The following is a 25,716-nucleotide window of genomic DNA, read 5'->3' on the forward strand; positions in this document are numbered from 1 at the left end:
TGGCATGTCCAGGTAGTGGCAACATCTGGATAATGAACACTATTCTCCTACCATACCCAGACCCTACGGTCCTACCTATACCCAAACTCCAGCCTGTACCTAACCTATTTGTACTGTATCTATGTTTCATTTGGTAGTGTTTTCCAGTCATTCAGGCATATTTAGGCATCAAAACACACAAAGGAATATCCAAAGTAATGCTAAACACCAAGAAAAGACCATGCAGAAATACCAGTGAAAACCAAAAAACACCCTACCTATACACTAGTGTATGTACAGTACCCTTCCTTACTTTGGCAGTGTTTTCTGGTCATTCTGCCATATTTTGACATCAGAACATACACAGGATTATCTAAAATAATTTTCAACATCAAGAAAACCATGCAAAAAAAACATTGAAGGACAAAAAACACCTTACCTATACAGTACTGTATGTACAGTACCCCTTCTAATTTTGGCACTGTTTTCAGGTCATTCTGCATATTTAGACATCAAAACTTACATAGGAATGTCCAGAGTAATGCTAGACACCAAGAAAACTGTGGAAAAAAAAAAAAAAAAAAAAACTGAAAACCCAAAAACACCCTACTTATAAACTACTGTATGCACAGTACTCCTCCTAATTTTGGCACTGTTTTCCAGTCAGTCTGCCTTATTTAGACATTGATACACACATATGAATATCCAAAGTAATGCTAAACACCAAGAAAACCTTGGAAAAAATAAAAAACACTGAAAACCAAAAAATACCCGACCTATACACGGTGTACTGTACAGTACTTCTCCTAATTTTGGCACTGTTTCCAAGTCAATCTGCCATATTTAGACATTAAAACACACATAGGAATATCCAAAGTAATGCTAAACACCAAGAAAACCATTAAAAAAAAAATGAATAATAAAAAACACGACCTATACACTGCATTATGTACAGTACCCTTCTGAATTTTGGCACTGTTTTCCGGTCATTATGCCATATTGAGACATCAAAACATACATAGGATTAACCATATCAATGCTAAACATCAAGAAAACATTGCATCTCCAACCAAAATCCACAAAACTCTGAAGACGGTTTGAAAATCAGTTATCTGTAACGAGTGATTGCTCTTGGGGCCCCCCAACAAAATCCACGGCCAAATATGCCACCGGAAATCGGTTATATTGGTGTAAATGATATACCATCATCTTCACTGGTGTTTATACATATAAGGTAAGCTAATGAAAACACATAAAACAGAAAAGTAAAAGTACAGAAATGCAGTGAGAATAAAGTGTTGGGAGTAAAGCTTACCTTTGTATAACTTCCCACCATTTTGCTACAAATTTGGCAGAACCTTCAAAGAGTTAAGCATATGTTTAGATGTAGAATTTCATGAGCTCTTTGTGGATATTGCAGAATTTCGATATGACCAGTAGTAGTTGAATAAATCGCAAAAAACTTTGAAAACTTACAAGTCAGTGTTATCATCATGGATGAGGGTAGAGACTGAGGGAGTGAGGGGGGGAGCCAGGAGGGTGTGGAGGAGGGACAGGAATGGGGGAGAAGTGAAGCTATGAGCAGGATTCTCCTGTCAACAGGCGGATGGGTTCTTTTACCGAATATTTATTCGTGGCTTGCGGTCAGTTAGATGCTGAATGGCCATGCAGAAACACAACTCATGGTGACCGGGGGACTTTTGACATTTGGTAGAGAGGCAGATAACCATTGCCACTGAAAACTCGTGGTTTGTGGTCTATGTTCAATAGTGGTGACCCCTGCTTTCCCCAGCCCTGACTCCACTCCATTGCCTCCTCAAGACAGGCCTCATCCTCCGAGCCACAGCCCAGCACATCAGGCACGGTGGAGTCACCACTTGACCTCATTCTCTGGTTCTTTTGCATTTATTTCGGTCTTTTATGTCCCTTATTGGTGTGAATTGGGTCTTAAATAGGTGCTATGCATGTCCAGTAGGGAGTTGTATAGGTGTTTTTCTGAGTCAGGGTTGGTTAGGGTCCATAAGTACAAGTCCAGGAGGCTGGAGCCCACTTTCCGGACGGGACCACTTTCCGGACATGCCTTTGGCTCTATTACATCGGATAGTAGAGGTATTGCTGTATATATATATATATATATATATATATATATATATATATATATATATATACACATACATACTACGGCCATACCACGTTGAGTACACCGCTTCCCGTCCGATCAGGGAAGTTAAGCAACGTTGGATCTGGTTAGTACTTGGATGGGTGACCGCCTGGGAACACCAAATGCTGTTGGCATAACGTTCTCCCTACGTGTCAAGTGGGGTTGGTGGAGGATTAGTGCCCCTCCCTGTAAAACAATTAACTCTAAGCCCTTGGCCACCCCGTTTGGGATACAAGGCGTCTGGCAATGAATGAATGAAACATACATACATACACAGCTCGCCCTTGACACGTTCTCGCCAAATGCGCTCGCAGTTATATGCGGTAAGTGCTGGGATACATATAAGACAATGTAAAATTAAAGAACCATTACAAAAACTATAAATTTATGCAAGAAAGACCTTTGAAGGGCCAAATCCTCGAACCTCAGCACAGTGCACACAGTTTGTATTGATCACGTGATCATGTGATTCGCTGTACTGCTTTTCCACAGTACTGTATTTGTAAGTTAAATATTTACATTACTGTTCTGGTAAGTTTATGTACAAGTTAAAGTACTATTAACCTGCCACGTGCCAGTGCCGTTTTAAAACAGTCTAATATAAAAAACTTCACTGTGACCGCATTTTTCAAGATTCGCAGGTAAAAATTGGCAGTTATGTAAGGTAATTGTTCCTCTACCATCCCCCAGGCTGTTAAGGCCATACACTAACTCGCTTCCCCCCTCACGCTCGCTCTGCCTCACTTTGTCTGTGTGCCTAACTCAGTGCTGTACATAGTGAAGGCATTTTGTAAATATTTTCATATAAGTGTAAGGTATAAATATTTTCTTGTAAGTGTTAGGACTATATAGTGAAGTCAAGTTGTAAATACCTTCTTGTAAGTGCCAGGATTGTACGTAATGAAGTCAGGTTGTACCTATCTTCAAGTAAGTGTAAGATAATGCATTCACAGTGAGAAAGACCCACAAATTGTGATAGATGCTGAAGTAATAAGTAATCAGAAAAGTGTACTGAACATTGCTATACCTTCCCAGCATAAATACCTGAGTATATCTTACATAGAAAACGGCTTTCTCTCAAGTATGTGGTGAGCGTGAGAGAGTGGCTATACCTGTATACGAGTATGTAGGACTCAATAAAACTCATTTCCGAGCATCGCTGAGCATTTTAATGGCAAAATTTGTTGTTTCCACATCAAAATCTATCATTTTAGCCAAAAAAAAAAAAAGTTGAAAAATGGCCAGCACTGGGGTGACCCAGAGGGCTAAAAATAGCGGGCACACGGCGGGTTAAATAACGTTAAAGCAAGAAATAAAGTCTTATAACCAGTTTACCTGATAGGTGTTGGAATATTGCCTTTTTTATTTGTTCGTTAAAGATTTGCTGCACTGATTTTCCACAGTACTGTATTTGTAAGTTAAATATTTACTGTTCTGGTATGTAAGTTAAAGCACTTAAATAAAGTTAAAACATTAACCTGATTTACAGTATATGATTACCCATGATCTGCGGGTTCCGAGACAATCCTCCGTCAAGTCAGTTCATCGTCAGACAAGTCCCCATCAAAACATGGACAATTCCTCGTCTGGATAATTCGCACCTTGAATGATTCCCCGTCATTCTATAAATATATTTATTTCACAGTTGAATTATATTCTAGCATCACCCACAGCTGTCTTCATTAATGACGGCAAATTGTCTTGTTATTGTTGTGATGGTGAATTGACTTGACAACAAATTGTCCCGAAACCAGTCGGCATCAGAATGTTGCCTTGTGTTTATGTATTTGTGTGTTGAAGTTTTGCTGTGCAATACTGTATTTGTATGTTACTGTATAACTTTAAATAAACCTTCTAACCACTTAAAGTGCTTCATATTGATTACCAATGGCATATAACAGCAAAACACCACATTTAGGGGGTCTAGGGAGCAAAATAAGGAGTAGTTAAACTTACACGGTTTCACGCTGAACACACCATGGTTGGAACAAAACCCTCGCGTTAGGGGTGAGCTTGCTGTATATGTATATATATATATATATATATATATATATATATAGTACTGTATATATATACTGTATGTACATATATATATTTATGTATATATATATATATATATATATATATATATATATACTGTATATATATACTGTATATATATATATATATATACATATATATATATATATATATACAGTATTTATAGAATGACGGGGAATCGCCCAGGGTGTGAATTGTCCTGACGGGGTTTTGTCCATGTTTTGACGGCGATTTGTCTGACAGTGAATTGACATGATGGCGTATTGTCTCGGAACTGATGGGGTTACCAGCTCTGTTATGGTGGACAGGCAGTGGGATAATTTCTGCATGCTCATCTTGCTCTGCCTTAGCTGCTCTGGGCTTTCAGTCTCTTCCTTACTATTCATCTCTTCCTCTGTCATTTCCATCACAGCTGCCTCCTCAATGTAATTTGCCAACAAATGAGCATCAATATGTGTGGGTGGCGTCTTTTTGGCCGGGGAGTAACGTTGCAGTGTGAAATTTTCGTCCAACTTTGAGGAAAACGGTAACTTTTCGTCGCGTCGAAGCATGAATCTTCAAAGTGCGAAACATCGAAGTATGAGGAAAGACTGTATATATATATATATATATATATATATATATATATATATATATATGTATATATCATCATCATCCGGACCTCCTTTCCCACCCTAGGGCAGGGTGAGGAGTAGCAGTGTCCAGACAGCCCAAATTTTCCCACTCCAATGGGCTACGCGTCCATTCAATCACTATTCAAGCCCCCAGAATCCCGGCTCTGTGATACGCCCAAAACATTCACCACGTTCTGTAGCTTCATATAAACATATCCAATACAGTCAGTCCAGATACTGTCACGTTAAAAAGGAGTGCCAAATCCCTGATCATGCTCTTCTCCTCACAATATTCATCCAGTCAGCTCAATCTCTTGTCAGTCCTCTAGCCTTACCAACTTCTAAACCTCTCTTTCTCACATGCTCATCTACCATATCCCTCCACCTTCTCCTTTGTCTACCTTGCCCCCTCCCTCCTTCAAATTCGCTCAGATATACCTTTTTCAACTCTGTTGTTATTCATTCTCTCCACATGACCATACCATCTCAGTACACTGTCTTCGATTCTGGTGTCCACAGTCTTCCTCACTCCACATCTTTCATGAATCACATTATTTCGTATCCTATCCACTCTCTCTACTCCACATACAGTCCTCAACAGTCCCATCTCCACTGCTTTCACTTCTGACTTTTCATTTTCATGCCACACCATAGTCTCACATCCATATTATATTAAAGTTGGCAGTAACACTCTTCATGTAAGCCTCACACTGCTGCAAGAATCAAACCTCTGTTTCTTATCAAGGCCTTCATTGTGCCACTCTGCTTTCTACTTCTTTGGCACATTTTCCTCTCTTTTCTATCACTGTACCCAGGTATTTGAACTCTCCCACCAATTCCAGTCTCTCTCCTTTCACTGTAACATCACACTGGGAGTCACCTTCTCTCTCAGTTACCATCATTTTACTTTTTTCTACATTACTTTCAAGGCACAACGCTTACAGACATCAGCAAGTCTCTGCACTAGTCTACCATGTTCTTGTCTGGTATTTGCGAGTAGCATTGCATCATCAGCATATAACAAATTTGAGATATACCATCCATCACCATTCGTTACCAATGCCATCCCTCTCTCCATTATTCATGTTCTTACTTCTATGATCACCCCATTTATGTAACATTGAACAACCATGGGGACATCACACAACCTTGTCACTCACCCTCATTGATTGTGAACCATTCACTTAGATGCCAGTTTACCCTTATGCATGCCTCACTACCATCATAATAACTCTTTACGGCACCTATCAGCATACCATCTTCACCATACATGTGCAAAACCTTCCACAGTCTATCTCTGTCTACTTTGTCTTATGCTTTTTCCAGATCAGTAAATGCCATAAACACCTTATAGTCCTTCTCACAAGTCTTCTCCACTATCTGTCTCATTGCAAATAGTTGATCCACACATCCTCCGCCTCTCCTGAAACCACCCTGTTCGTCACTTACTAGGACTTCTGATATCTCTCATGCTTTCTGTATTATAATTCTTCCATATACCTTCCCTACAACACTCAATAAGTTTATGCCACAACTATTTTTGCACTCGCTTCGCTTGCCTTTTTTTTTTGTACAGGGGTACAATCACAACCTTTTTCCACTCTCCTGGCACAGTTTCACTCATCCATGCCGTCTTACATATCTCCAACAAGCACTTCATTCCGCTCTTTCCATTACACTTAATCACCTCTGCATACACCTTATCAACCTCAGCTGCTTTCCCATTTTTCAGCCACTTCACAGCGTTCTTCATCTGTGCAAGTGTCACGTTTCTTGTCACCGCATTGCTTCTCTGCACACCCCCAACACCGATCATGTTTACAGTGGCTCTGCTGTCTTTATTTCCATTGATCGGGTTTTCAAAATATTCATTCCATCTGGTCCTTACTTCATCCCCATGGGTTAATAATCTACCACTTACATCCTTCACGCTTTCACATTTCTTTCTGCTGTCACTTCTACATTTACGCACCTCTTTCCAGAATAACTTCATGTTTTCAGAGAAATTTTCATTCATTTTTCTTCCTAGATAATCATTTACCTCCTTTTTCCTCTTCACTAGTCTCTTTACATTATCCCATAAGGGGTAGCCACAAACAAATTCCGTCCACCTTGCTCTTTCCTCTGTTATTTGGCTCCCTTCCCTCCAACTCATTCCGCCTCCCTCATATATCTTTCCACTCTATCCCTCCAACTCATCCTTGATCTCCCCCTCCTCTCCCCTTCCACTTCACTCACATGCAGTCTTCTAGCAGCCTCTCATTCTCCATCTTCACCTGGCCAAACCACCTCAGATTATTTTTCTTAACACTTTCAGTCATCCACATCAACACCACGATGCTCCTTTACTCCTCATTTGTCTGTATATTGCTCCATGTGACTCCACATGCTCAAATAACTTATTTCCACTGCTCATACTCTTGACTTGTGTCATCCCAACAGGGTCCAAGCATCATTTTTATACTGTATGTTAGAGTGGGGACCACTGTCATGCATTTTTTTTTTTTCCCTCACTTTCCTATTCCTAATCGCTGCTTTCAATGAACGAGCAGCCTTTCTACCCTGCTTCACCCTTTTAAATACTTCCTCCTCTAAATTTCCATCCTTACACTTCATGCTACTTAAATACAGGGATGCCCCCCTATACAGTACAGTACTTCACTACGTGATACCCCGGATTAGCAATAAGGGTAGAAATACCACTTTATCCTGCCAGTCGTTGGCCAACCTACGACTTTGCAATAGGTCCTGTGAGGTATCGTCCGGGAATGATCAGCTAAAAGTTTAACTCACGTGCGCTTCTTGGCCAGCTCAGCCCGCCCGCCAGCCAGAATGCACAGAAAAGCTTGCTCAGCCCCAACACCCATCGCTTACCCCGCGCGTACCCATATCGTTCTTCTTGCACCACCCATCACCAAGTGAGAATCTCTCGTATGTTTGCCTCTCCCGCATCATGTTACATCACTAATATTGCACAAGCTGCATTTGTAGTGCATCATAACTGTTTCACAGCAGTGCCAGTGAGTAGGGTAGTGATACTAACTGTGTGTGGGCTGTGATTTTGTGTCATTTTTGTGCTAAATAAATGTGGTAATGTCTAGTCAGGGCACTGCACGTGGGGCTAATGGTGGTGCTAGTGATGGTAGTGGCGACCCTTGTTGGGGTAAGCAGCCTCCTAGCATTGGTGCAGGTGATGTTCCCATGAAGAGCCAGCATAAGAGCATTTCATTGGAAGTGAAGTTAGATGTTCTGAAGTGGCATGACAAAGGCGAGGCGCATGTGCCATCATCTCAGCTCTACACCTGCTGCAGTTGACTGTCTCGACTATTGTAAAGAAGGCTGCCGCCATCAGGACTGCCGCTAGGGAGGTTGCAACCCTCAGCACCCCTCTGTATCACTGGCCATGGGAAGCCAGTGATGGAGGAGATGGAGTGGATGCTCCTCACATGAGTGGAGGACCAGAACAGGCGGAAGGCGCCCATGAGAAAGGTGCACATCTCTACCAAGGCACTCTTCCTTTGGGACAATTTGAAGGTGAGGAGAAATTTGGATGTGAGTGAAACCTTTTAAAGCCACCCATGGATGGTTTGACTGCTTCAGGAAGTGAGCAAGCCCGCACCACATGAGTATGTCTTGTGAGGCGGCGAGTGCAGATGTGGTGGCAGCAGCAGCATTCCCTGATGAGCTGAAATGAATCATCTTGGAGGATGGCCACAATGCAAAGCAAGTCTTCAGCTTCAATGAGACAAGACTTTTTTGGAAGAGAATGTCCTTCAAGACATCTTGCAATTAAGGAGAAGTCTGCATCAGGGGTCAAGGCTTCGAAGGATCAGCTCACACTTCTGCTGGGAGGTAATGCTGAGGGTGACGTTAAGTTAAAGTCGCTCCTAGTCTACCACGCAGAGAATCTGAGGGCTCTGATTGGCTCTGTCAAGGAGAGCCTGGGGGTAATCTGGGAGTCTGACAAGAAGGCCTGGCAGACTTCAGACATCTGCTCCCCCTACTTCCATTCATACCTCTCTCGTGTCGTGAAGAAGTATGCCTCCAAGGAGAACCTAGCCAATCAATTCCTCTTGGTGGTAGATAACGCGTCTAGCCACCCTCCTGCGATGAGAAACTGGGCCAGCAACATTGAAGTGGTGTTCCTGTCCCCCAACACCACGTTGTTGTTGCAACCTATGAACCAGAGGATGGTCGCCGCCTTCTAGGCCTACTGCCTCCAGCAAACTATGCAGCAGCTGGTGAGCGTGTGTGACAGTGACGACCAGACAACAGTGCAGTCATTCTAGCGGGGGCACAATGTCAGGCACGCCATGGAGAACATCACGGGTGCCTGGAGGGTGGTTAGTCAGGCCACCATGAACGGAGTTCAGCGCAAGCTGTGGCTGGAGTGTGTTCACTTGTTGATCGGTTTCCTCGAGAGCATGTGAGCACTGATGGTGGAACAGGTGTGGCAGGACATTGTACAGCTGTCGCACAAGGTGGGATTCTGTGAGGTGGATGAAGAGGATGTGGAGGAGGTCCTGGACAGCCACAGGGAGGAGCTGAGTAATGAGGAGCTCCTCAGTATGGAAATCCAATGAGCTCACCAGGAAGCACAGGAGGAGGAAGTCGTCCCAGAGATGCGAGCCCTGAACATAAAGATTCTACAGGAGATGTTGGCCCACATTGACAAGGCCATCTTCTTGATGAGAATGAACGACGCTCTCCCAGGATGAAGCAGGGACACAGCTGATCGTCCGGAGAAGGGCATGAAGGTGTACCGCGTAATGTTGAATGAGAAGAAAGAGCGGCCAGGCAAATGACAGTCACATTGTTCTTTAAGCAAGACCCCATCACACCATCGCCCCACAGAGGATCTCCCCAGCCCTCCACCAGCCAACAGTTTCCCCAGCCCTCCACCAGCCTACAATCTCCCCAGCCCTCCACCAGCAGAGAAACTCCCAAGGTCTCCTCCCACCGAGGACGTTATGCTTGGCCCCTAGTGCTGGACCTCACGTCCATTAGATCCCTGTCTTCTTTTGTGCCACCTAAGTCTCCATTGGTACACTCCCCCACTCCATTGCTATCTCCCTCGCCCCAGCCTTGGTCTCCAACCCTGACACCAATTCAGCCACCACCTCTGTCTCCCTTGCCACCATGTGAGCCGCCGCATCTGTCTCTCTCGCTACCACATGAGCCATCGTATCGGTTTCCCTTGCCCCCTTTCAGTCATCACATTGCACCCCATTGCCACCTAGTGAGTCATCGCATTGGACTCCATTGCCACCCCCTGAGCCATCGCATCAGTCTCCCTCTACCATCACCCCCCCCTCACCAGCCTCCCCCCCCCTCCTTACCCTGGCGATGGGGATTGAGGGCTTTGAGGAGAATGAATGAGTGCTAAGGAGTACCACATGTCCTTTAGCCTGGGGAGGGGAAGGGGGGATAGCAAGGATGACAACCAGGACCAGACATGGACTTAAAAGATGAAAGCTGTTTGATACTTTCTGACCTATTTTTTATGATTTTTTTATTTTATTTGTTGGTTTTGGTGAGTTATTAACAGGTTTTAGGCGTAGATTAGCTTCTTTTAAAGCTGTTAGGCCATTTAGATTGGCTATAAACTTGCTTTGGACTCATTTGGGTGGATTTAGGACTTGGTTAGGAGGCATCACAAGGCTCAAAAATGCATCCCTATACTTTAGACGTTAAATCTATCCCGCTATACGTTACCCCGCCTAATGATGGGTTTTTTCTTAACAGATCCTATCGTAAAACCGGGGTAGCTCTGTACCTGAATGCACTTACTTTCTCCTTATCCTTACCATCCAGTTTTACTATACATCTTGCACGTGGAGGGATAATTTTTTGCTATGCAATCTCATGATTGTTGTCTTACTTAGTACTTTTCATATTTTTGTTCGGAGATCCGACACACCCCAGAGAAATCTTCCACAGTATCAGTTCTTCTATTACACAATAGTTGATGCTGTAAATTGAGGGAAACAGGCAAATCAGCTTTATAGACAGCAGTGGAACTATAATAGGCTTAGGCAATTTTTCTGTTATTTGCTGTGAACTTAATAGCAAGAAAGAATATCGGTAAAATAACTTTTACCAAGGATTTACTGTAATGCAAATAGGATTAGGATGAGTAGATAGTAATGATATACTGCAGTTTGACTACTGATGTGATGCAAAGATCCTGGGGACATGAATTATGTAAGAATAATTGTATCATCATTTTCACTGGACGTGCTGTGGATAGTTTTCTCACTTGTGTTCTTTCTCTTACCTTGTTTATGGATCACCCATCCTTAGGTGGGATTATGGATGTAGATGATGATGATAATGATGATGTTGATAATAATGATGAAGATGTGGATGATGATGGTAATGAAGATTTTGAGGATGATAGGACCCCAAGCTGCAGGAAACCAGTCAGTTCAGTTAGGTACTCTTAAGAGATCCTTCATTAAAGTTATGTTAAAGGATTGCCTGTGTTGGGAGAGTGATATGCATGAGGAGAGTATGTGTGTTCTGGTGTGAGGGGCTGCAGTACAGTAAGGGCGTAGTGGAGTGATTTTGAGTTATATTTTGTGTTGATACCGTAGCAGAGAAGAATGATGGCCACATTGTTGTCTAAGTAAATTCTTGTCTTCTTGGGTAGGGCAGTTTTTTGAGGTGATGCTGATGTTTATGATGATTATCTGTGTTGGATCATGATGTTAAATAGAAAAGGCTGATGGCCAAAATGTAGTCTGGCATAATAAACACATATCTCTGGGCAGTATAATTTCTGTGGAATAAAGTTGATGATGATAATGATGATGTTGATGAAGGTAATGTTTCAGAACACTGTCGTGCCTGGGTCACTGGGCACCCTTCTTGACAGGCGTAGTGTACCTGCCAGAGCTGCTTTTCCCGTTCATCAAGCTCTTCCACTCCAACCTTCTCCTCTGTTTTGAAGTCTCTGCGACATTTCTCCGTAAGTCTGTTCCCACCCATCATCCAATTCTGTATTGCCAGATCAGTAGGGTACGGCCCTGGGGCTAGGCTACTCAGTTCAGGCATTATAGGTGAATCTTTAGTTGTATGCCCCTGGGTGCCATCATGTGAGCAACAAACTCAATCTTTCCTTGGATTTTAACCCATGTGATACAGGCGTTTAGAGCACTTTAACCCATAAGACCACCAGGTATGATTTTACAGGAGCTAAACCATACAGTAGGAAGATAAATAGTTCTGTTCTTCTTAGCACACAGTAATTGTAAAGAGGTAACAGCCAGTCCCATATTACCCCATTCTGATCCAGATGTTCATATCTGGCAGAAAAAGAAATGTTCCAAAGCTTTTTGTACTTCAGGTTGTTAAGGTTTAAAGGCAGTCTCAGCTAAAACATTAACTACCGTGTACTGAATGCTCTTTGATATTTTATTCAAACTAAAACCAGACAGTGGTTCAGCTGAAAGAAATTCCAGTAGGTAAGGGTTAAGGATTGAGTGGGCATGATTGTGCTGTATTCAGTCATGGTGATTTTTTTTTTTTCCCTCATCACTCTGCCCTGTCTTAGCTGTATTATTAGACTACGTATAAATTACAGAAATTCCATGAACTGGGGTAGCCTGGCCTCAGCCATGTACACTACTCTTTCAGTGAGAGGTACCTGTACCTATAACCTGCATAATATAGTGTGATAGTAGCAGTACTGAAATATAAGACATCATTGTATTATAGGGGTTAAGAGAAAAACCTATATGCATCCCAACCATAATGTTCTCAGTTAACTGGTGCCGACTGTGGTTTGAGTTCTGGCCACGTTCAAGTGTGACAGTCATGAATGTGGTGGACAACCTGCTGTGTGAGGAGGACCCATCACTCTTGGCCCACTTCATCAGACTCAGGGTCACTGCCGAACACTACGCTTGGACACCACTTACCTCAACATTCTCTAGGGTATTATCCTGTGTTCAGCGTGAATGCTTGCTTGCTTGCTTGCTTGATGTGCATGCATACATGCTTGCCTGTGTGTATTTGTGTATATATATATATATATATATATATACAGTAATCACTCTAATATCCGGACGCCCAATAACCGAACATCCCCACTAACCGAACCTTATCGTCCTGGGATCAAACATTCCCAAAATGGTCCGAAAATCCAAAAAAAAAGGAAAAAAAAATCGATTTTTTGCCGTCCGTAATTTGAACTTGCCGCGCGCGCCACGTGAGAGCATTGTTTTGGTTCGTCATTCCTCCGACGTCCGATAGAGCGCCGCTGCATCCTCCCCACTTCCCGCCTGTCTCTCACCGCGACAAGACCTGCGCTGTTCGCCATGACTTCTGTGTGTTAGTGACTAAGTTCAGTGCAAGACTTCAGGAAGAGTGTAGTGCAAGTGCTTCAGGAAATCGTTCTTACTGTCAGAGTCCGAGAGGAGGCGGTTATTCATCGAGGTGGCCAGGGCCTTGCTGTAAGTAGCCAGAATGTTTCATGTTGTACTATTTTCCATACTATATTTACCAGAATGTTTCATATTGTATTTTTTCCCATACTATACTTACCAGAAAGTGTCATACTGTACTTCTTTCCATACTAAACTTACCTCATGCATGTGCAGTAGGAATGTTTTTCAGAGTTCGGTTAGGTTCGGTTAGGTTAGGTTCGGTTAGAGTCCATAAGTACCAGAATGTTTATTAATGTATGAACATACTTCTAAACCCACATTTTATGTTTCTATTGCATTTATTTCAGTCATTTATGTGCCTTATTGGTGTGATTTGGGTGTTAAATAGGTGCTATGCATGTCCGGAGGAAGTTGTATAGGTGTTTCTCTGTGTTAGGGTCCGTAAGTACAAGTCCATAAGCTGGGGCCCAATATCCGGACGAAACCAATATCCGAACCTACCGATGGCTCTATTGATCCGGATATTGGAGGGGTTACTGTATATATATATATATATTCTGTCTATCTATCTATTACCAGACGCCTCAGTTCCGTTTAGGGTGGCCACAAACAAATCGCCTCCATGTCGCCCTGTCCCCCGCCATTTCACTGCCCTGCTCCCAACTCACACCCCCCTCTCTCATATACCTCTCCACCCCATCCCTCTATCTCATCCTCGGCCTCCCTCTCCCTCTAACTCCCTCCACCTCACTCACATACACTCTCTTCATCAGTCTTGCACCCTCCATCCTCTCCACATGGCCAAACCACCTCAGTGTGTTCCTCATAACGCTTCCTATCACATCCACACCACAACGCTCCTTTATATCCTCATTCGTCAGCCTGTCTCTCCATGTGACTCCACAGGCTCCTCTTAAATAACTCATTTCCACTGCTCTCACTCTTGACTTGTGTCCTTCCAGAAACGTCCAGGCTTCACTTCCATACGTTAGAGTTGGTATCACAATACTGTCGTGTAGTAACTTTTTCACTTCCATACGGTAGAGTTGGTATCACAATACAGTACTGTCATGTAGTAACTTTTTCACTTCTATACGTTAGAGTTGGTATCACAATACTGTCTTGTAGTAACTTTTTCACTTCCATGCTCACTTCCCTGTTTCTTATCACTGCTTTCAAAGAACCAGCAACCTTTCTTCCCTGCTGTACCCTTTCAAGCACTTCACCCTCCAAACCTCCATCCTTACTCATCACACTACCCAAGTACTTAAACGTACTCACATTTTCCAATTCCTTACCATCCAACCTCGCTGTACATTCACTGACTTCACCTCTCTCAAAGACCATCACTTTACTCATCCCTACATTCACCTTTAGATTCCGTTTCTTACACACCCTCCCAAACTCATCCACCAAGCCTTGCAGCTCCTCTTCGTCTTCACTCAACAACACAGTATCAATGCAAACAACAGTACAGGGAGTTTCCAAACACTATCCTCTCTCAACAGGGCCACTCCAACATCCACTACCTCTTATATATATAGATATATATATATATATATATATATATATATATATATATATATATATATATATATATATATATATATATATATAAATATATATATTATATATTTATATATTTAATTATATCTATCTATCTATCTATTGCCAGACGCCTCAATCCCATTTGGGGTGGCCACAAACAAATCGCCTCCAAGTCGCCCTGTCCCCTGCCATTTCACTCCCCTGCTCCCAACTCACACCCCCTCTCTCATATACCTCTCCACCCCATCCCTCCATCACATCCTCGGCCTCCCCCTCCCTCTTTCCCCTCCACCTCACTCACATACACTCTCTTCGTCAGTCTTTCACCCTCCATCCTCTCCACATGGCCAAACCACCTCAGTGTGTTCCTCATAACGCTTCCTATCACATCCACATCAACACCACAACGCTCCTTTATATCCTCATTCGTCAGCCTGTCTCTCCATGTGACTCCACAGGCTCCTCTTAAATAACTCATTTCCACTGCTCTCACTCTTGACTTGTGTCCTTCCAACAACGTCCAAGCTTCACTTCCGTACGTTAGAGTTGGTATCACAATACTGTCGTGTAGTAACTTTTTCACTTCCATACGGTAGAGTTGATATCACAATACTGTCATGTAGTAACTTTTTCACTTCTATACGTTAGAGTTGGTATCACAATACTGTCATGTAGTAACTTTTTCACTTCCATGCTCACTTCCCTGTTTCTTATCACTGCTTTCAAAGAACAAGCAACCTTTCTTCCCTCCTGTACCCTTTCAAGCACTTCACCCTCCAAACCTCCATCCTTACTCATCACACTGCCCAAGTACTTAAACGTACTCACATTTTCCAATTCCTCACCATCCAACCTCGCTGTACATTCACTGACTTCACCTCTCTCAAAGACCATCACTTTACTCTTCTCTACATTCACCTTTAGATTCCGTTTCTTACACACCCTCCCAAACTCATCCACCAAGCCTTGCAGCTCCTCTTCGTCTTCACTCAACAACACAGTATCATCTGCAAACAACAGTACAGGGAGTTTCCAAACACTATCCTCTCTCACCAGGGCCACTCCAACATCCACTACCTCTTATATATATATATATATATATATATATCTATCTATCTATCTATCTATCTATTCCCAGACGCCTCAATCCCATTTGGGGTGGCCACAAACAAATCGCCTCCAAGTCGCCCTGTCCCCCGCTATTTCACTCCCCTGCTCCCAACTCACACCCCCCTCTCTCGTATACCTCTCCACCCCATCCCTCCATCTCATCCTCGACCTCCCCCTCCCTCTTTCCCCCTCCACCTCACTCACATACACTCTCTTCGTCAGTCTTTCACCCTCCATCCTCTCCACATGGCCAAACCACCTCAGTGTGTTCCTCATAACGCTTCCTATCACATCCACATCAACACCACAACGCTCCTTTATATCCTCATTCGTCAGCCCGTCTTTCCATGTGACTCCACAGGCTCCTCTTAAATAACTCATTTCCACTGCTCTCACTCTTGACTTGTGTCCTTCCAACAACGTCCAAGCTTCACTTCCGTACGTTAGAGTTGGTATCACAATACTGTCGTGTAGTAACTTTTTCACTTCCATACGGTAGAGTTGATATCACAATACTGTCATGTAGTAACTTTTTCACTTCTATACGTTAGAGTTGGTATCACAATACTGTCATGTAGTAACTTTTTCACTTCCATGCTCACTTCCCTGTTTCTTATCACTGCTTTCAAAGAACAAGCAACCTTTCTTCCCTCCTGTACCCTTTCAAGCACTTCACCCTCCAAACCTCCATCCTTACTCATCACACTACCCAAGTACTTAAACGTACTCACATTTTCCAATTCCTCACCATCCAACCTCGCTGTACATTCACTGACTTCACCTCTCTCAAAGACCATCACTTTACTCTTCTCTACATTCACCTTTAGATTCCATTTCTTACACACCCTCCCAAACTCATCCACCAAGCCTTGCAGCTCCTCTTCGTCTTCACTCAACAACACAGTATCATCTGCAAACAACAGTACAGGGAGTTTCCAAACACTATCCTCTCTCACCAGGGCCACTCCAACATCCACTACCTCTTATATATATATATATATATATATATATATATATATATATATATATATATCTATCTATCTATTCCCAGACGCCTCAATCCCGTTTGGGGTGGCCACAAACAAATCGCCTCCAAGTCGCCCTGTCCCCCACCATTTCACTCCCCTGCTCCCAACTCACACCCCCCTGTCTCGTATACCTCTCCACCCCATCCCTCCATCTCATCCTCGACCTCCCCCTCCCTCTTTCCCCCTCCACCTCACTCACATACACTCTCTTCGTCAGTCTTTCACCCTCCATCCTCTCCACATGGCCAAACCACCTCAGTGTGTTCCTCATAACGCTTCCTATCACATCCACATCAACACCACAATGCTCCTTTATATCCTCATTCGTCAGCCTGTCTCTCCATGTGACTCCACAGGCTCCTCTTAAATAACTCATTTCCACTGCTCTCACTCTTGACTTGTGTCCTTCCAACAACGTCCAAGCTTCACTTCCGTACGTTAGAGTTGGTATCACAATACTGTCTTGTAGTAACTTTTTCACTTCCATGCTCACTTCCCTGTTTCTTATCACTGCTTTCAAAGAACCAGCAACCTTTCTTCCCTGCTGTACCCTTTCAAGCACTTCACCCTCCAAACCTCCATCCTTACTCATCACATATACAGTATAATGTATATATATATATATATATATATATATATATATATATATATATATATATACTCACACACACACACACACACACACACAGTACCCTCGCGTCCAGCACGGTAATATTGTCATGCATGGGTCACGTGTTGGACCAAAAACGTGTTGGACTGACAATAGAGCTTATGGGGAATAATGAATTATGTCAGCAACCCTCGGAAAAGTCATCCTAAATACCTACCATATACCTATACATATATTGGTACTATTGTAATTATAATAAATGGTACTGTGCTATGAATGATAACTAACCTTTTAGGATAGTGTTGGTGGGCTTGCTGGGAATGGAAGGTGATATCCAAGGCTGTAGGTAGTCCTACTGGGTCCCCGGAGGATGGCTGCTGGCGTCACTAGCGGGTAATGGCTGTTGCTCCTCCTCAACCTCCCTCATAAATCCTTCGAAATCACACTCAGAATCACTATCTTCGTCCACAGCCATGGAAGGTCCTGCTTCTGTCTGTCCTAGCACTGTAATCCTCGGCAAAGTGCATGCTTCTCACACTGTTGCCAGAGCCCCGTCTCGTGACTGTGGAAAGTGATCGCTGTCGCTGACTCGGTAGAGAGTAAGGAGAAGCAACTTTGTTTATTAACTGGTACGCACGCCGATGAGAAGGGTTTCAAAACGATTGATATTTATTCTAAAATATTAATATGTATTCAGTGTCAGGCTAAATGTTCAGTGCTGTAGTACGATACATTCTCTGTCGAGTCGCCTGGGTTTTGGTCACACTGTTTTGCCCGTCGTATCCTCGGCAGGAATCCATCCAGATGAATTCCAAATGCCCGTGGTATCGTCGGCAATTTTACCACATTACCGTTCCGATTTACCATTGTATCCTCAGCAAACCTGGTATGAAGTGCTGTGTGATAGCCTTCGGCTGCCAGGATCTTGTCTTAGTTTTTTGTTGTGATCACGTTGGCTTCATTCATGTCGTAGGCCTTGGCAATGTCAACTATCCTCTCCCCTTTCTTCTTCCTCTCGATGCTTTCTAGCTTGGTGGCCTGAGGGAGGTGCCGACGCTTCTTGGGGTTCTCAGAAGACTTCCTAGGCATCGTGAGCAGGGTGAAATGCAGTAACAAGGGCAGAAAATGCAGCAAGAAAAAAAGCACCTTCCAATGCAATTATGCGACTGAGTGGCGCTGTGGCGGGAGAAATTTAAACAAAACATCACTTGACACCAGAAGCGTTTTTAATTGGGTGGCATCACGATCACGTCACGATAGCGGGCGGGGAAGGCTACTTGATCAGAAGTTTTCATTGGCTATCATCATCTTGGGAGTGTCCAGTATGACCGTGTTGGACCGGGGGTGATCGTGCTAGAGTGAACTCTGCGGATTTCGCCCACTTCTTGGAGCTCTGTGCGTGTTATGCTAACACACTCGTGTTGCAGTAATTAAATCATATTAAATAATACTAATTAATTGCTCTCCGTGCTGGACCCGAATCGTGCTGGACTAACGCGTGTTGGACGCGAGGGTACTGTGTATATATATATATACATATATATATATATATATATATATATATATATATATATATATATATACATATACAGTGGAGTCTCTTTTATCCTAAATTCTTTTATCTGTAATATTCCATTAACCGTAAGTTTTACTAAAACATTCTCATTTCGATTAACCGCAAATATCTGAAATCTGTCCGAAAATTCAAATACGGCGGGCTTGTTTCTTGCCATTAGAGTTAGTTTACAGTTGTTCCTCTAGTCACTACAACAAGCGTTTAAGACTTTATTTGTTCGAATTGCTAGCAGTGAATGACGTAATAATTGTTTTGGTGAAGATTTATTAAGTTTATTTAAGTGAAGATCTGTTTAAGTTGACAGTTTCTATTACAGTTATAAAAGAGCAGTTACACACGTAGTTACTACAGTGTATTGTTTTGGTGATGGTTGAGTGGCTTTTGGGGTGCTGGTGGTGGTGGTGAGCTAGACGTCGCCAGAAATGGGTGATGGGTGAGTACAATACTGTTCCCTTGTGTCCTACATATTATTACAGTACAGTATCTTTTATCTGAAAAAATCAATTGAAACTTTCAAAGTCCTATGATTTTCAGATAAAAGAGACTCCACTGTCTGTCTATCTATCTATTGCCAGATGCATCAATCCCATTTGGGGTGGCCACAAACAAATTGCCTCCACGTCGCCCTGTCCCCCGCCATTTTACTGCCCCGCTCCCAACTCACACCCCCCTCTCTCATATACCTCTCCACCCCATCCCTCCATCTCAACCTCAGCCTCCCCCTCCCTCTTCCCCCCTCCACCTCACTCACATACAGTACACTCTCTTCATCAGTCTTTCACCCTCCCTCCTCTCCACATGGCCAAACCGCCTCAGTGTATTCCTCCTAACACTTCCTATCACATCCACATCCACACCACAACGGTTCTTTATATCCTCATTTGTCAGCCTGTCTCTCCATGTGACTCCACAGGCTCCTCGTAAATAACTCATTTCCACTGCTCGCACTCTTGACTTGTGTCCTTCCAGCAATGTCCAAGCTTCACTTCCATACGTTAGAGTTGGTATCACAATACTGTCATGTAGTAACATTTTCACTTCCATGCTCACTTCCCTGCTTCTTGTCACTGCTTTCAAGGAACCAGCAACCTTTCTTCCCTGCTGTACCCTTTCAAGCACTTCACCCTCCAAACCTCCATCCTTACACATGACACTACCCAAGTACTTAAACGTACTCACATTTTCCAATTCCTCACCATCCAACCTCATGGTACATTCACTGACTTCACCTCTTTCAAAGACCATCACTTTACTCTTCCCAACATTCGCCATTAGATTACGTTTCTTACATACTCTCCCAAACTCATCCACCAAGCCTTGCAGCTCTCCTTCGTCTTCACTCAACAACACAGTATCATCTGCAAACAACAGTACAGGGAGTTTCCAAACTCTACCCTCTCTTACCATGGCCACTCCAACATCCACTACCCTACCTTGTACCTCTTTTATTACCCCATCCATGTACAGATTGAACAATCATGGAGACATGACACATCCCTGTTTCAACCCAACCTTCAAAGAGAAAAATTCACTCAGTTCACCATCCACATGCACTGCAGCCTTAGCACCATCATACATACTCTTCACTGCATTCAGCAACTTCCCATCTACTCAATGTATTCTTAATACTTCCCACAATCCTTGTCTGTCCACCCTGTCATATGCTTTCTCCAAATCCATGAAAGCCACATACAACTTCTTTCCCTTCTCTAGAAACTTTTCCACTAAAGATCTAAGAATGAATGATCTACACAACCTCTTCCCTTCCTAAAGCCTCCCTGTTCTTCTCCAACTAATTCCTCTGTTCGTTCTCTAATTCTTTCAATAAGTATCCTACCATACACTTTTCCTATTATACGAAGAAGACAAATGCCCCTATGATTATCACACACTTCTTTTTCCCCTTTTTCTTTGTACAAGGGAATAATTATACCTGACTTCCAATCCTCTGGGACTCTACCTTCCTCCCAGGCCAATCTGCACATTTTCCACATCCATTCTACTACTATCTCTCCCCCATGCTTCAGCATTTCACCACACACTCCATCAATTCCTGGGGCTTTCCCCAATTTAACTTTCTTCATTGCTTCCACAACTTCTATCCTACTGATTTCTTCCTGTCTTCTCACCTCCCTCCTTCTCCCTGCCATTCCCCAGCCACTTATACTCGCATTACTTCCATCCTCTATGTTCAACAATTCCTTAAAGTGTTCTCTCCATCTGCTCACTTTTTCTCCCTTCTCCACTAGTAATCTACCATTTTTATCTTTCACTCCCCTGCTAACATCACTTCCACCTTGTCTTACTCTTTTCACCTCTTTCCAGAACATTTTCTTACAGTCCCTTCACTTTACACTCAAGTTCCTTCCAAATTTCTCATCCACTCTCTTCTTACTCTCTCTTACAGTACTAATCTTTTCACCTGTCTCTTTCATTCTACATATAACTGTCTCTTCCACCTCTCAACTTCTTCCATGCCCCTATTTCTCATCCATTCATTGTATGCTTTCTTCTTTTGTGCCACAGCCTGTCTCACCTCTTCATTCCACCACGCTGTTCCTTGCACACCCCTCCGTCTTCTCTTCATCCCACACACCACATCACATGCTGCACATATTTCTTCTGTGAATATCCTGCACACAACTTCCACATCCCCCATCTGCTCCAATTCATATTTGCCCAACCGTTCCTCCACTTCTCTCTCATACTATATATATATATATATATATATATATATATATATATATATATACATGTATTGTGTGTGTGTGTGTGTGTGTGTGTGTGTTTAATGCATTTTTTTTTTAAATTTCCTAGTTACTTCCCTTTCACCCCACCATGTCCTAGGTACGGTACAGTAAGTCCAGGTACCATGTAGAGTTTTTAATTACTTTTCTCACACAAGAGAGATAAAATAATTCTTTTTCTTATTATTTTTTTGTAGTGGCATAGGGATTTAGTGATCCTATCACCCATATTTTCATTGCAAGACTGTTCATACATCCAGCAATACAGGAGGAGGGGAGATTGTACCTGAGGTTCCATTTTTCTTCAGAGTCATGTCCCTGAAGCAGCTGTACATAGGGCTTGGAGTTTCATTTTCCTTTGATTCATATCCTTAAAGTGGTGTTACAGTCAGAAGTAAAAATATCCCTGCTATTCCACTGTTTTTACTTCACATTAAGGGCATATTAGTCACTTCCCTAGGCATGTCAGTCACCCTCCTGTGAGACACATCATGTCAGCACAAATGAAATGTGGGCAAAAGACTGACTTTGCTCTCAGCTCAAAAAAGTTAGCCATCAGAGGGGAGTGAGATGTAGAAATGGTGAAATATTTGGTGAACTTATGTCCATGACTGTACCTGGAGCATCGTTCTTCCTTTTATTCGTATCAGTAAAGAAATTGTAGCTGGGACTGCATTTGTCCTCTGATTCATGTACCTAAACAGATTGTAGCTGGGTCTTCATTTAGCTCTGATAAATGTCCCTAGTGAGGCTAGGGTTGTGCTCAGGATCTACCCATTGTATGTGAATGTGGGAAATAGGGTTTTAAATAGTGGTGAACTTTTTTTTTTTTTTTTTTTTTTTTTTACTATAATGTATACTACAGCATATTTATCTAACATACTAGTATAACATTAATTCCTTCATTAAAGTAGAAATTTTTAATACTGTACTGTATTCCATTCTTACTGCCATTATTCAGCTCTGAAAGAAGCTCTCAGTCTTAATGTACAGTAAACTTCCTAGAATCTGTGTGTGCATTATCCAAATCACATCATTATCCATGACAATTGCCCTTTGTTGACATTAAAGTGGAGGACAGGGAGGAGATGTAATTATATAAGTTTATTCATATTTTATATATCGAGGGTTGGTGGCATTACTGTCAAAGAAGAGGGAGAGTGGCCATGTATGGTTTGCCACAAGGGTGTCGGAAGTAATTCCATCTCATGCAGTGATTGTGATAAGTGGACGCAGAAGAGATGTAGAGTTACTGTAGACTGCGTGATAATACTGATTTCATATATGCGATGTGTCGGGGAGAGCATGTGGAGAGTGTCAGGTGTGATAGGGTAGATCTTGCTTGTGAGTCTCTTGAGTGTGGAAGAGTTTTGTTACTTGGGAGACATGTTATGTGCTGGAGGTGGGGCTAGAACTAGCTCTGTGGCTAGAGTGAGGAGTCATTGGAAGAATTTCAGGGAGCTGTTGCCTCTCCTGACATTGAGAGGGCTCTCCCTTCATGCTAAGGGATCTTTGTTTGTGGCATGTGTTAGGAGTGTAATGTTGTATGGTAGTGAGACCTGGGCAGTAAAGGAAGAGGATATTTGCAGGCTTAAACATATAGAAATGACAATGATTAGGTGGATGTGCAGTGCATCCTTGAATGCAAGGCCTGAGGGGGCTAGGTTTACAATGGAAGAATTAACCTCCAAAGACTGCAAATCATCAACCTGCCTACCCCCGGAACTGCAAAAAGAGTCTGATTTTTCAGCTTTCACCAAGGTAAATTTTGGTCTTATAGATTTCAAGAACATGATTTTACACACCAGAAAATATATATTTCACTCTCGTATGTCTGATGGTTACCGCATTATCAACCGTCAAAGAACATCAAAAATAAAAATTGATACTCGTGTATTGAGAGAAAAAAAATGCACCAAAGTAAATTTTAGTGTTATTGATTTGAAGAGCATGATTTTACACATCAGAAAATGTATACAGTATTTCATTCACATATGTGTAGTGGTTACCACACTGTCAACCGTCAAAATTAAAAAAGGTTACCTCTTGCTATGAGAGAAAATGAAATGTCATTAGGGAGGGGGAGGGAGAGTGGGGGGGCATCAGGAGTGGGGGAAAGGGAGGGAATATGCCTGATGCACGCAGCCAGTATGGTCTGAAGGGGGTATGAGGGGTAGTTTGAGTGGGAGGAAACACAGAGGGCAGGATTCAATGGGGCATAAGGAGATGGAGAGATGGCGTGGGTGGGGTCCCTTCCCACACTAGGGGAGGGGACCGGAGCATGCTCCCCACCACCTGATCTCTTAGTTCCCATTGCCTAGGTGCCATTTACATCATAAACAAGGCAGGGCCGCAAGACTGCAGTTTTTTGTAACCTTTCTACGATCGTCGGACTCAGGACTTCAGTTACCAAGTTCAGAAACCAACAATCGTCTGATGTAGTACTATAGGGGTTAAGATAAAGGATGGGACTGAAATGTATTGGTGTTGTGATGAGGAGAGGTAGATTGAAATGGTTTGGACATGTGGAGAGGATGAGGGATGACAACTGGGTGCAGATTGTAAGAAGTGTGAACATTGAGGGCAGGGATGTGAGAGACAGATCGAAAAAGACTTGGGACGGTGACCTCAGGGATAAGGGACTGAATAGGGGGGCTGCCAGAGATCGAGCAGCATGGAGAACCTCCCTTAGGTGACCAAGGCTGATGCGTGCAAGCGTGTTGGAGCCATTATAAACAAAACAAAACTAAACGACATTTTTTATTGTGATTTTGTAGGTGAAGATAATTTTGGGGACTATTTAGCCAGTTTTGAGGGGTTTAGGATGCTAGTACTGCATTATATTCTACTTGTTCATATAGGTTTTGGCTCTGTTAGTACATCAGACACTCATTATGCAATGAACAGGTATGTGATGAATCACTTATACATCCAAGAAGTTTGGACCATTTTTTTTTTTTTTATACAGTAGCATTTCTGCTTATACGATGACCGATATGCAAGCCTACAATCATTTGTTTGTTCCAAGATGGCCTCTGAGCTCTTCACTATTAGATGTATTAGTGTCAGCGATGGAACAGGACTGTAGTGTGGTATTGAAGTTCAAAAGTTAAATCAGCACCTGAAGTGAAATTACCAGCATAGGTGTGTTGGAAACTTGTTTTTAAAACTTACTTTTGGTGGTAAGCCACAACTGAATTACAGTGAAGTTAAGTAACTACCAGCTTAAACAAGTTGGAAACGTTTTTTTACTTTTAACTTTCATGGGTGAATGACCCTTGGCCAAAAACGTAACCCAGTCCTGCTGAATCCACGTTATAACTTACTTGATATGCTATAATTGTTTTGCAATGGATTTTCTCAAATTCATGCTCATCATAAAAGGAGGGTGTGCTGTACAGAAATAAGGATGTTTATTGCATTAAATTTCCACAGTAAGAAGTAAAAACGACACTGCATGATAGTACCTGTACTGTGTTGTGATACCAACTCTAACATATGGAAGTGAAGCTTGGACCTTGTTATAAGGACACAAGTTAAGAGTGAGAACAGTGGAAATAAGCTATTTGAGAGGAGCATGTGGAGTTACATGGAGGGACAGGCTGACAAATGAGGAAGTGAAGGAGCATTACGGTGTGGATGTGATAGAAAGCATTAGGAGAAATACACTGAAGTGGTTTGGCCATGTGGAGAAGATGGGGAGAAAGAGACTAATGAGAACAGTGTATGTGATTGAGGTGGAGGGGGGGGGGGAAGAGGAAGGTGGAGGCTGAGGATGAGATGGTGGGATGGAGTGCAGAGGTATATGAGAGTGGGGGGTGTGAGATGGGGATAGGGCAGTGAAATGGCAGGGGACAGGGCAACATGGAGGTGATTTGTTCTTGGCCACCCCTTACAGGATTTAGGCATCTGG

At 42.8% G+C, this 25,716-nt stretch overlaps 1 protein-coding gene and 1 pseudogene across 1 annotated transcript in view; both read left to right on the plus strand.

The window, feature by feature from the left end:
• Nucleotides 1-25,716, plus strand: part of LOC145401901 (TBC1 domain family member 31) — a 92,997-nt gene that overhangs the window by 45,827 nt on the left and 21,454 nt on the right. Inside the window, exons 11-12 of the mRNA XM_080274007.1 lie at nt 11,631-11,764; nt 12,560-12,732. Of these exons, the coding sequence (XP_080130133.1) occupies nt 11,631-11,764; nt 12,560-12,732 (307 nt within the window). The remainder of the gene's footprint in view (nt 1-11,630; nt 11,765-12,559; nt 12,733-25,716) is intronic.
• LOC145402425 (5S ribosomal RNA) lies at nt 2,156-2,274 on the plus strand (annotated as a pseudogene).

Source organism: Coenobita brevimanus, chromosome 57 (assembly GCF_032717465.1).
Source record: "Coenobita brevimanus isolate Jiangsu-jjx chromosome 57, ASM3271746v2, whole genome shotgun sequence".
NCBI classification, from domain to species: Eukaryota; Metazoa; Arthropoda; class Malacostraca; order Decapoda; family Coenobitidae; genus Coenobita; species Coenobita brevimanus.